The 12,533-nt window shown below is 36.0% G+C and overlaps 1 protein-coding gene across 3 annotated transcripts; it reads right to left on the reverse strand.

Moving 5' to 3' along the window:
* Positions 1 to 3,435: 3,435 nt before the first annotated feature.
* On the reverse strand, positions 3,436 to 7,655 carry LOC106295808 (glyoxysomal processing protease, glyoxysomal). Of its 3 annotated transcripts, XR_001261045.1 has the most exons (15): positions 7,454 to 7,655; positions 7,306 to 7,352; positions 7,059 to 7,206; positions 6,931 to 6,978; positions 6,787 to 6,846; positions 6,472 to 6,600; positions 6,177 to 6,287; positions 5,954 to 6,057; positions 5,799 to 5,884; positions 5,604 to 5,698; positions 4,882 to 5,521; positions 4,600 to 4,792; positions 4,348 to 4,439; positions 3,956 to 4,266; positions 3,436 to 3,792 (listed from the first exon to the last, which is right to left on the reverse strand). XR_001261045.1 is itself a non-coding variant. In XM_013731796.1 (14 exons), the coding sequence occupies exons 1-14, from the start codon at positions 7,517 to 7,519 to the stop codon at positions 4,016 to 4,018; spliced, it is 2,067 nt and encodes a 688-aa protein (XP_013587250.1). In that variant the 5' UTR covers positions 7,520 to 7,655; the 3' UTR covers positions 3,859 to 4,015. The 3 variants fall into 3 exon arrangements, 2 of the variants coding, with proteins under 2 accessions (XP_013587250.1, XP_013587249.1); XM_013731796.1 differs by lacking the exon at positions 3,436 to 3,792 and having other exon boundaries at positions 3,859 to 4,266; positions 4,882 to 5,518; XM_013731795.1 differs by lacking the exon at positions 3,436 to 3,792 and having other exon boundaries at positions 3,859 to 4,266.
* Positions 7,656 to 12,533: the final 4,878 nt, after the last annotated feature.

The following is a 12,533-nucleotide window of genomic DNA, read 5'->3' on the forward strand; positions in this document are numbered from 1 at the left end:
ATAGATGAAAAGGTTCAAGAAGAACCAAATAAAGATATGGATCCAGATGACGAGAAGTGAACAGAAAAGTATGAGATTTCGATCAACTACGCACTTGATGAAAAGTAATAGATAAAAGATGTTGATGGAATGTTCTCCTTTTCTGTGTCCAAAGATATCGATCATGAAAATGATGATCCCGATCCAAGGTCCATTTAGGAATGTTAAAAGACATGATTGGGAGGAGTGGCAGAAGGCCAATCGAATTGAATTATTCTCCCTAAATAAAAGGAATGTCTTTGGACCTATAGTCATAATGCCTGCGAATATAAATCTTGTTGGGTATAAGTGGGTATTCGTGAGAAAAGTAACACGATATAAAATCTGATTAGTTGCCCAAGGTTTTTCTCAGAGACCGGAAATTGATTTTGAGGAAACGTATTTCCCGGTAATGGATGCAATTACTTTTAGATTTTGATGAGCCTAACGGCGTCTAAAAATCTTAAAATGCATCTCATGGACGTTGTGACTGCGTATTTGTATGGATTATAGGATAACGATATATATATATATATGAAACTCCCCGAGGAATTGAAAATGCCAAGGGCATTGAAAGAAAAATCCACGGAGATTTGTTCGGTCAGTTACAGCGATCACTATATGGATTATAAAGAAATCGTCATCTGCCTTTGTGATCATTGATGTATATGTAGATGACCTGGACATAATTGGAACTCAAAAGGAGGTTGATGATGCTCGAACTCATATGAAAGAGGAGTTCGAAATGAAAGATCTCGGCAAGACAAAGTTTTGTCTTGGGCTCCAGAAATGCTAATTGTAATAAAGCATATATGAGCTTATATATATCTTGCGAGTTGTGTTTGATTAAATATACTTTTAGACACTAATGTCTTTGCGAGATATAGCTCATTTCCTATTTATGGAAATTAGAACGGCGTCGAGAACATATCCGTTCTCTCCAAGGTACATATTGATTTAGGATTGATTTATCCTAGAAACCCCGAGTTTGGTATGGTTTTGCAGATACATGCTATTTATAAAGTCGAACGTAAACCGGATATGGTTTTACAACTGGTGGAACCGCGATCTCTTGGCGGTCCCAGAAACAAACTCTGGTTGCGACATCTTTGAATCAGACATAACTATTGCGCTTCACGAAGCATGTCGAGAATGTGTGTGGCTTCGGTCAATGAGTCACCACATACAAGAATCAAACGGAATAGTTAACAAGAAAGAGCCGAGGAAAATATTTGAAGATAATTCGGCTTGTGTCGCTCAACTCAAAGAAGACTACATTAAGAGTGACAGAACAAAGCACATCCCTCCTAGATTTTTCTCGTACATAAGAGAGCTCGAGAAAAATAAAGAAGTGGACATCGAGTATGTACGGTCATGCGACAATCAGGCTGACTTGCTCACAAAGGCTCTTCCCACTACAACATTTCTGAAACACGTCTATGGTATCAGAATGCGGTATTTGCGTGACCTGTGACGAGAAAGCTAGGTCCATTATTCTCAGGGGGAGATTACGGCAGTGTACTCTTTTTTCCTTGTCATGGTTTTTATCCCACTGAGTTTTTTCATGACTAGGATTTTAACGAGGCACTGCGTAATACAAAATGGATAATCAAGTGGGAGTGTTGAAGATAATATCAAATATATAGTGATTATCCATTAAGGTTTTGTCTTTTTATAGACACTAAATATCTCTCCATTTTATATAATTGTTGTAGAAATATCTGGTCATTAACCGACCTTTTCTACTCCTATAAATAGGAGTTGTATCAAAGCTCAATAATAATAATCATCTCAGGTACCCTCTAATAACTCCTTCCCTCTTTACTTTATCTCAAAAACAAGCAAATCATATATATATATATATAAACAATAAATAAATCTGATATATAAACACTCACCTATTATTATTCAACATTTATCAATATATGATCATTTTTATGAAGAATCATATTGTTTTTTGTAACTATTGTAGTTACTTTTATTTATTGAATATAAAGTATAAAATAAATATTAAATTAACTCTTAAGGCTATTTATTTTTACTTTTATTTATTGAATATAAAGTATAAAATAAATATTAAATTAACTCTTAAGGCTATTTATTTCTGAAATATTTGTAACCTCTTCCATTGATTGTTGTTCCATCTACAAATTTTCCATGTAAGTTTTATTTTCATTTTTTTTTTTGTGATTGTGTAATCTGTTTTAAGAATTTATAAAAAAAATGACGATAAAAATTTCCTAAAATTTAAACAAACATAAAACTATTATGAATTAGGTTCTAGTTCTGATTTTTTTTAGAAATATCATAACTTTTTACAAGTTGAACGGATGATTGCTATCTACAAAGGATTTTTTACTGTATATTGTTAGTACTTCCAACCTTAGTTGATGTATTTAAAAACAGAAGCTCATAGAAAATTAGTTTGTCCGAGTATGTACACAATAAAATGAGTTATCAATGATATCACGAGAATATTAAAGGGCTACAATGATATTTTGCATGGTTCTAATTGCATATCAAAAATGCAAAAAGATATAACTGGGGGCAGATTTTTTTATGCGCTTTAGGCGCCATTCCGATCTGGACCGGCACTGTGTGAAACAAACTGCTTTTTTTGTAACTTGAGATTCACCACTCAAGATCAAAGGGTATAGTATATATGCAGACATGAGACTTATATCTACTTTTAGTGTATGCTTCAATGATTTACTCTATTTTTTCTTCTAAAATAGAGTAACTCTATAATAGAGTTAGATGTTGCTCCAATAGTATTCTATTTTAGAGTGAAAAATAGAGTGATGAACAAAAAAAATAAGTTACTCTATATATAGAGTATACCTATATTTTACTCTATTATAGAGTGGAAAATAGAATACCATTGAAGCATTTTTACTCTAAACTCTATTTTAGAGTGGAAAATAGTGCGGGATTAGTGATGCTATTAATAAACTAGAAGCCGAGATATAAAGCCGGCACCTTAAAATTCTATTAGAGACAGGTTTTCTTTAACAAATATATAGCTCATCAGCAAAGTTCAACTATTTTTGTCTTAAAATTATTTTGCAGTTTGAGATAGTGAGCTTTACATCGCAATAGTGGTAAGACCAAGTTACCTTATGATCAAACGGTTAGTTAACAACTCGATTTCCATGAAACAAGGCATGACACGTAAACTTGAGATGCACGAGTACATCTGGATCGAGTTGAACAATGTAAAAGACAAGACAAGCTCATCATTTGAGAAACAACATTACGAATTCACTAAAAAAATTAGATATACTTTTTGAAATTCTATTATCTATATGACTTTATCTTTTGTATTTATCATATTCATTATCGATCTAATCCAGTCCTAAAAAACTAGCTTACTAAAGATCTGTTCATACAAAAATTTTCTGTTGTTTCTATAAATCTTACTGTTTTGAATTTACTATAAAATTTTGATTGCAGATATTAGTTCCTCGATCCATCATTTCAAAACACTGCTAAAAACATATCATTTAAAACGTGGGAAACCGTCCATCGTGTCAACCTGGCTTTAATATCAGTTTAGGAATTCAGATTAGAGATGCAAGAGATCAACATCTCGGCTCAATCGATTCTGATGAAGCTCGACAAATGATATTGGGGTTCCTCTGGCGTTTGCTACGTTGACATTTGAGTTATATATTCTTCATTTAGGCCATCAAGAATGTAATATAAACATTGAGATCCACATGATCTATGTTTTCTCCCGGCAACGCTAGTCTTCTTAGTAATATAACAACCGATCTAAAAAAGTAAGCAATTATGATTAGTTTAAACAGTTCTGGTTTCTGTTTAGCCGCTAGGGAAAGATGATGCAAGAAATATAGAATGAGAGGATTGATAAACAGTTGCAATCGTGTGATAAGTGTTTAAATATGTTACAAGCAGAGGAATCCAGAAACAGTACCAGCACATTGTAATCTTCATCCACAAGCTAGAGAGAAACCCTGCAGAGAATGCCATTTTGTCATAACTTGCTTGGGATCACATCGCGGGAAAGCTTGGTCGGCTTTACAAACATCTCTTGGGACTCTGCAATGAACTTGGCAAACTGTGATCCTTTCTTTTGTTTGTTATTAACATCTTTCAGTAACTTTGGTAGAGAGTGCTCAGTGTTTGGCTTAGGCTTTGGTGACAGTGATGGCATCAAAGCCCATATCGATGAGAGTTCTTCGTTTGGTTGATCTAGTGTTTGAAGGATCTCCATGTTTTGCATATCTGTTTACAAGACGACAAGCAAACACTTACTACTCTCCGCTATGTTTCCATATGCCAAAGAACAAACAAGATTAGACAAACCTTGTGCAAACTTGAAGATTGGTGCCAAGACTGCGCATGGGATGCTGAAGTTGAGATGCGGTATAATTGTCCCTGCTCCATGTCTTGCGTTGCTGCAGATACAAACAAAAACATAAACATTCTGCTGGAAGCAAAGCAATGAACAAATCAACTACAATCTGATTAAAGAAGACTTTAATCTTGTGTTAGCTTTGTCTAATCTAATGATTCATCCCGTGTACAAACTGTGTTTGAGATTGATCTTCTGTTTACCTGGTAACAAGTCCAATCATATGGCCACTTGAATTGACAACAGCACCACCACTACCACCAGGATGCACAGCTGCTGTTGTTTCTAGCATTGCAGGGAACTCTCTGACATTTTGTAAAATGAGTTGCGCATACAATCTCTTCTTTGTGTGGACTACCTTTGCTACAACTCCGGAACAAACAGAAGGAGAAAGCCCTATTCACATATCAGAAATATTAGTAAAACAGAACTACTTAACAAATCAGATTGAACAAGATTGTCATTGGATTAACGAAGTCTTTTACCACATCTAGGTCCGAAGAGTCCATGTCCAACAACATGTGCCGGTGTTCCCAAAGGAGGAGAAGAAAAATCGGCAGCAATAGGTTGGAGCTTTCCAGGAACATCTTCTAGCTGCAGTAAGGCAACATCCAACTGTTCCTTGCAGATATAGACCACTTTAGCAGGACACCAAGTCCAAGAATCTTGTTCACACAACCGTACACGAATGTCTCTATGCCCACTCTGAAGGAAATTGTGCTTGTACTTCTTGACATGAAGATCTGTTGGAGCTTTTCGTGGCAGTGTTTGACTCTCCTGTTCCCAAAATCTACTTCTCGTGGAAGAAAACTCCTCAGCTCCTAAGACATGAGGTCTTAAACCATTGTCGTCTCCTTCACCATATACTAGGCCACCTTTTCCAAACCTCCACGGCTCAAGAAGGTGAGCGTTTGTTAGTATGAGACCTTGTTCGTTGAGAACAACACCGGATGCCCAGACACCATCGTTGACCGTGATCAGACAAATCGATTCCATCGCTTTCCCAACAGCCACTTGTACAGGAATACTAGCATCTGGTTTGATACGTAATATCTCATGTGATGGTTCCTCAAGCAGTAAGTGGCTGCAAGCAGCTGTGATTGCTCCCCATGGAACCACCAGCTGCTACCGAAGGCTACAGTTTTGTATGAAACATTACAATAAAATTTCAATTAACACAAATGAAGTGGAGTAGGCGTTGACAAACCTGGACTTCAACGCCACTGTTCTTTTGTCTTAGCGGTCGAATCAGAATGCCAATTAAGTGACCATTCTTACCAAAAACTGGAGCCCCTTCCATACCTGAAAGAGATTGAACCGAAACGGGATAACAAGTTTTAGCTACTTGAGAAGAAACAAATAAAGCACATATATAGGAACTACTGAGAAGGGTACTACACACCAGGGAGACATCGAACATCAGCTATAATCAGTGAATTCTTTAGCGATCCAGAAGAATAGCAGTTCGAGATGGAACCAGTTGATACGCTGTTTCAATTCAGTTTAGATTCTCAGAATTAAATGCTGACATGATGATCTATAAGCGAGTAACGCTACCTGTTAAAAAAGTGTAGAGGTGAAAGGATTCCGAAAGGAGAGCCAAGTGTTACAAGTGTATCACCCTTGCTACTTGGGGAAGCGAGATTTATCTTTGGCTGACCCTGATTCACACAAAATTTGCAATAGTCTAAAATATTTAGATACATATATATTATACGGCACTCTTAACATAAGATGAATTATAAATCAGAAAGTAGAAAATGAAGAGGGAAATAATTACCAGTAAGCTTAAGGAGACTCCTAGAAGAGCCATTCGAGTGGCAGACTTGGCCATAAACTTAGCATCATTTGGCTCATCACGTTGCATCAAGGGCTTGCTGTAATGTTTCATCTAGAAGACGTATCGAAAACTGAATCTCAGTAAAGTAGACCGAACATTTTCATTTCTAAGAAGAAAATACAAAAACGCATCATCTCTTCTATTTACTCGAGAAAATACATGTCATCCGAATGTTTCCTTTTGCACAAAACTAGCTAGCCATCAAAGAATATTATTTGTTATGCATTTGACTTACATTGGTTGAAGGCTGAGAAACGGCATCACCAGATACCAAAGACCAACCAACATCCCAACCAGAATCTTTTGAACCAACAGAAGTCTCAATAAGAGACTGGAGTGCAGCAGAAGATGCAGGGACATCAACCTTGTAGAATATTAGTTATAAATTAGAAGTGGGATATACCGTTAGAAAAAAAGGAGCTACAACATTTTACAATCTCAAGAGCTATTAGATATTTGGAGGTAATCTCAATTTCAGTAGCTTCATAAACCATCACCCATAACAAGAGTGGCTTCAAATAGCAAGAAAGACTCAAAAATCAAGCCATACCAAGGAAAGAAGTTGCGCAGGAACCCAAAAAGGATCTTCCTTCTCCGAGTTTAACTGACCCTGAAAAGAATAAGCATCTGTATTGTATCACACCCTGAAATCTCCAAAAACACTCAAAACATTCAACATAAACTATACTCATACCTCCACCATGATCTCAATCCGAGCACCAGGAATCAACTTCACCGCCTCCTTTACAAGAAAAAAATTGACACCAAGATTGAATTACCACATCAGAAAAAGTCATGTATGATCGATCATGTATATCTGACCTGAGAGATACTAGCTCTATGTGCCAAAGTTAAGAAGGGCTCAACAAGAGAGGCAACAGTCAAAACCAGCGCCATGTCCTGACCATCTTCACACAAGATACTTCTTGGAAACAACACCCCAGAAGCTGAAAGTGTTGTATTCCCATAACTTCCCCCCAAAAAACACACACACATAAAAGTCTCAGACACATTGATAGAAACAAGAAAAAGTTTGAAGCTTTTAGAGTTTTGAGATGGTTGTTCTCACTGGTATTGATGGAAAGCATGTTTCCTCATCTTCAATCCCTTTGGGTCCTTCAACATAAAACACAGAATCATCAACAATCCCTTCGTTTCAATAAGATAAGATATGATTATACGAATTGGGGTGAGATGGGGGGGAAGGAGGAGCTTACAGGGCCTTGGAGTTTGACCAAGACGGCCAAGTTCCGGGAAAAGGTGACAACTTTGGATGGATCCATGGTCGAGAGAGAAGGTAAGATTTGATTCTTTCTGATGCGCACAGGGTAAATTAAAACGAAACTCAGGCAGAATTGGTTTTGAGGTTTGGATTTGGTAAGGAAACGACAAGAGGATAGGTTATCTGATCAAGGAGAGGGCGGCTACCATTTAATAATCAGAAAATAAATATTTACCAATGTTTGAAATCTAAAAGATTGAAAAAAATAAAGAAAAACATGTCGTTTTACTCGTATTGCAATCTTTAGACTTTTGTCAAATTATCAACAATCTATTTTGAAAATGACTTCTTAGCCATTTAATGGGTTTGGTATCCTATAAATTTAAAGTACCAGTGGCATTTCGGCGCTACGCGCCGGATTCGTATGTTTTATTCTTTAATGAATTTAAAATTGTTTTTTTTGTTCCATTTGATATTGGTTAGTGATAGTAGTATATTACTTTGTTTTAAAGTTGCTTAGATCAAAAAGAAACAACATATGTGGTTTTCATATATCGATTCAATAAAAATAGAGTAAATATAGTTGAACTTAAAACATAAAGTAAAGTCGATGTTCCAAAAAGGAAAACATGTAAATATATGTGTTTGTTTTATGATTATCTTGTGTGAATGAAGATAATAATTTTGCCATCCTCCTAAAGCAATAACAATCCTTGCATGTTTTGTTCATATCATGGATGTGGCAATTTGTAGGATCTTCATTGTAGACACATTGGTTAAACACTTTGCCTTCAAATGATTTTAAATCTAGTAAGTGAATTCTTAATCATGGTCCAGCATTGTTCGAACTTGGGCTAATTATTTTCACATGATAGCTTATCCATATATTCTTTCCTTTTTCGAAACAACGAAAGGAAAGAATATTAATGGTTTACATCTTCAGATTGTACTGTTGTTATGTACTGTTGTTTATAGTTTACATCTTCAAATTGTTGAAGATGGTCGAGTCCTTTGATAAATTTTGTGGTGGTAGAAATATTTATTTAACCCCTAGATGTATTGGTAAGTTATTTTGTATAGTAGTACTCAGCTTTATGGTGGTGCCAGTTCTTGAGAAAAGAGTTTATCTGATGGGCATTGTGGTTTGGTCTTTGAAGTTAAGCTATATTGTTTTAATAACATGTCATTGTGTGCATACTATGAAATATAAATTCGGCTGAGGTGCCCGCCATCACGAGTTCGAACCCCGGCCACAGCGGATTTAACATGGTTTCCGTTTGGCCTCCAGGACCTTCTTCGCCAGTTCCAGTTGGACGCGGTGGGATAGTCGGATTAAGTGAGAGGTCCGGATACCTGGATTATCAAAAAAAAAAAAAAAAAAAAAAAAAATATATATATATATATATATATATATATATATATATAAATTGGCTGAGCAAGAAGATTTATCAACATATTAATGGAAGTAGACAGATAATACTTTTTATTAGTTATTTAGTAAACATGATGGCTTATTAAAGTTTCAAATTTCATAAGCATAACAAAATAATAACATAAAAATATATCCGACTGAAAAATTATTGGCTGATCGCTTGAGGTGGTGGAGTTCTTAACGTTATTGTAATAGAAGTATTCTTTAAGCTCTTCTATGTAGTGTGTTTTCTCTATTATCATTTTCAGCGTGTGTTTTTCTTTTCTTTTTATAAATGTGTGAATATCAATAAGAATTAAACCGGTGTTACATGTACAAAGAGTAGCATTGAGATCATTTGTTGCCAAAACAGAAAGTTAAAAAACAACGAAAGGGTGTAGATGATGGTGACTTATAGAAAGTTACCAATAATTCTCTATGAGTGCCTTAACCAATTCTGCATAAGGTTCAATGTGTACTTGTTTCTAACATCATCATCATAATTACCTAATAAAGCTCCAAAATCTTCTTCATCTGCTGACCAAAACTCTCTCATTAAAAACTTCCGACTGTTTTGCGTGTTAATTCACATTAGATTCTTTGTCAGAGATCGTATATGTGCTAAAGTTAGCTTGACTAATACGTTCAAATCATCTTTGCTATTCTTTTGAGAAGATTACTAATTACAAAAAGTTAAATATGTTTAAAGTAAATTATTAATCATAGCTTGAGGACATGATACATCATGAAGTTAACATTGCTAAAAGGCTTGAAAGTCATGTTTGATTCAAATAGGCTTAGTAATAAAAAAAAATGCAGATTTAAAGGGCTCAAATAATAGCTCGACATTCATCTTCAAACTGTGTATTATCACTGGAGCTATCAAGTAAATTTATAGAGGGCATCCATGAACCTGTGCTTCAAATTTATCAGTAAGGAAAGAACTATTGGTCTTTCGATATATTTTTTTGAATTTACCAAGTTAGACCATAATTATATATTTTTTTTTTAAATCTACAGACTCACGATTTTTATTACTCTTGAATACTACAAAAAAAAAATATTCTGGTTTGAGTGGTTTTTATTCAAATTTAAAAGGTATTAAAAAAAATTTCTTGGTAAAATTTAATTTCTCTTTTTAGGGTTTATGTCCACAATTCCATTCCTAAACGATATTTCAATTAATGAATGTCCTATCTCAGAAATGGGCCTTCTTCTTTTTTGAGAAAGAATTATTGAGGGTAGAGCAATAGCGATCAAAGCTTTCATCATTTTGAAAGATGCCCGTGGGGTTTTTTTTGTTACTTATAGATTCATCAAAGTAATCACACAGTTTGATATTTGATAGATTTATTCCTAATTTGTTACTTTTTTCGTGTTTGTAGAGACTTCTTCGAGATCATCAAAGTTGTCTAAATCTTCTTTCTACTTAACCTTTTGTAGTTCAGTTCAGTTGAAATTATGTGATTGCTTGCAAATAATAGAAGTATTTCAACACCAAAAGATTAAAGATCTCTACATAGAAGTATTTGAAAAACCTGACACTACCCTTCTCTATATTTTGATTTCTTTGTTAGAAACCAGGCATGTTTCCACATTTTCATACTCTTTTAGAGCTTCTTCTGCTTCACCTTCTGAGCTTCCAGAGCCCAAAGCTAGAGACACGTCCCTGCAGCATATAATAAAGATGAGTATCTTAGTTGAGGGTCAGAGAAGAAAATATTTACGCAGAGAAATGACACGTTGCAAAAGAATATAAACATACCTTCCTAGAAGGAATTTAAACCACTGCACTGAAAGTAGTTTATTTGTTATTCTTTCTTTAAATCATCTGCATATGCTTTCCGTTGTATAGATTCAAGCATTACGTAGAGGCCAGCTAGGTAGATCAGAGGGGGAACTTAAGGCCATCTTCAAAGGGGGAGCACATGGGGTGTGCTTGGGCTTAATATATTTGGATTTAATCCAAAAGTGGGCTAAGAGCAGTTTGGGAGGGCTTGTCGAAGAGCTGTGCTTAAGGGAAGTGCTGGTCGACGTGGCAAGTGTGTATTGGTCGAAAAAATGAAAGGGAACACGGGTTTTTCTTTTTCCCATTTCCTAGGGTTTGCGATCTATCTCTCTGTCTCTCGAATCCACAAACGGCGAAAAGATGTTGAGCGTGCATTCGGAGTCCTCCAATCTAGATTCGCGATAATTAAAAATCCATCTCTTTTATGGTCGAAAGGTAAAATAGCATATATTATGCGAGCATGTCTCATACTCCATAATATGATTGTTGAAGATGAACGAGATTCATACACTCTCGAACAAGAATTGGAACAAGAAAATGGAACCAGAACTACTCCGGGTCCACCACAAGAAAACACTCCGAATTCCGACGGAGCTTCCGACGGACACCAAGGTCGTCGGACATTTGCGACGGAATACTGACAAATTTCCGACCAAATCCAAAAAAATGAAGTCGTCGGAATTCCGTCGGCCATTTCCGACGGAATTCCGACGACATACGGTTCATCGGAATTTTCCGACGACTTTTCGACGACATTCCGATAAAAAATGTAACCGTTGTAGTCGTCGGAAGTTCGTCGGTATATTCCGACGGAATTCCGACGACATTCCGATTAACAGCAAAGTCGTCGGAATTCCATCGGTATTTTCCGACGGAATTCCGACGAACCATGTGACCGTTGCCGACAAATACATATGACCGTTGTATAGCCGTTTGGGATTGGACAATTCCGACGGAATTCCGACGGACTTCTTTATATCCGTCGGAATTTCGTCGGAAAGTCGTCGGAGGTCCGTAAGCAATTTCCTATAAATACAACCCCTCCTCATTCAACTCATTCACACTTCATTCTCTCTTCATTCTCTTTAGTCATAACAATTCCGTGAAAATCATGTCTTCAGAAGTTTATTATCGTTCGTGGATGGATAAACCTCATTTGGATCCGAACACCAATTTGCTTACGGAAGAATACGTTCAAGGGATTGGAGAATTCATGAGGCTTGTTCAACAGCAACCGGATGCAAAAAGTGGTATGTTAAGATGTCCCTGCTCTTCTTGCAATAATAATAAGGTTATAAAAGAATTTGATGTTTGGACTCATTTGTATATGAAAGGGTTTTCACGTAATTATAAAGTTTGGTACCTTCATGGGGAAACTGGTTATGAATATGGTAGTACTAGCGAACCTCAGCCTGTTAGTGAACCTCAGCCTGATATTAGGTTAGAAGAATCTAGAACGGATATAGATTATGGTGTAGGTACTGAGCAGATGGTACATGATCATTATAGAGGGGAAGAACCAAACCCCGAGTCTAGGAGATTTTTTGACATGTTGGATGCAGGAAAACAACCTTTGTATCAAAATTGTAGAGATGGTCATTCAGTCTTATCATCTGCAACTAGATTAATGGGTATTAAGACAGACTATAATTTGGCTGAAGAATGTATGGATGCGATTACTGATTTTGTCAAAGGTATTCTACCTGAGGATAACCTTGCACCGGGTTCATACTACGAGGTTCAGAAACTTGTTGCAGGTCTTCAACTACCGTATGAAGTGATAGATGTATGTATTGACAACTGCATGATCTACTAGAGAGCGGATGAGACACGGAATATATGCAAATTTTGTGGGAAACCTCGTTATCAGGACAC

The sequence above is a fragment of the Brassica oleracea genome, chromosome C5 (genome assembly GCF_000695525.1).
Source record: "Brassica oleracea var. oleracea cultivar TO1000 chromosome C5, BOL, whole genome shotgun sequence".
In the NCBI taxonomy this organism is placed as follows: Eukaryota; Viridiplantae; Streptophyta; class Magnoliopsida; order Brassicales; family Brassicaceae; genus Brassica; species Brassica oleracea.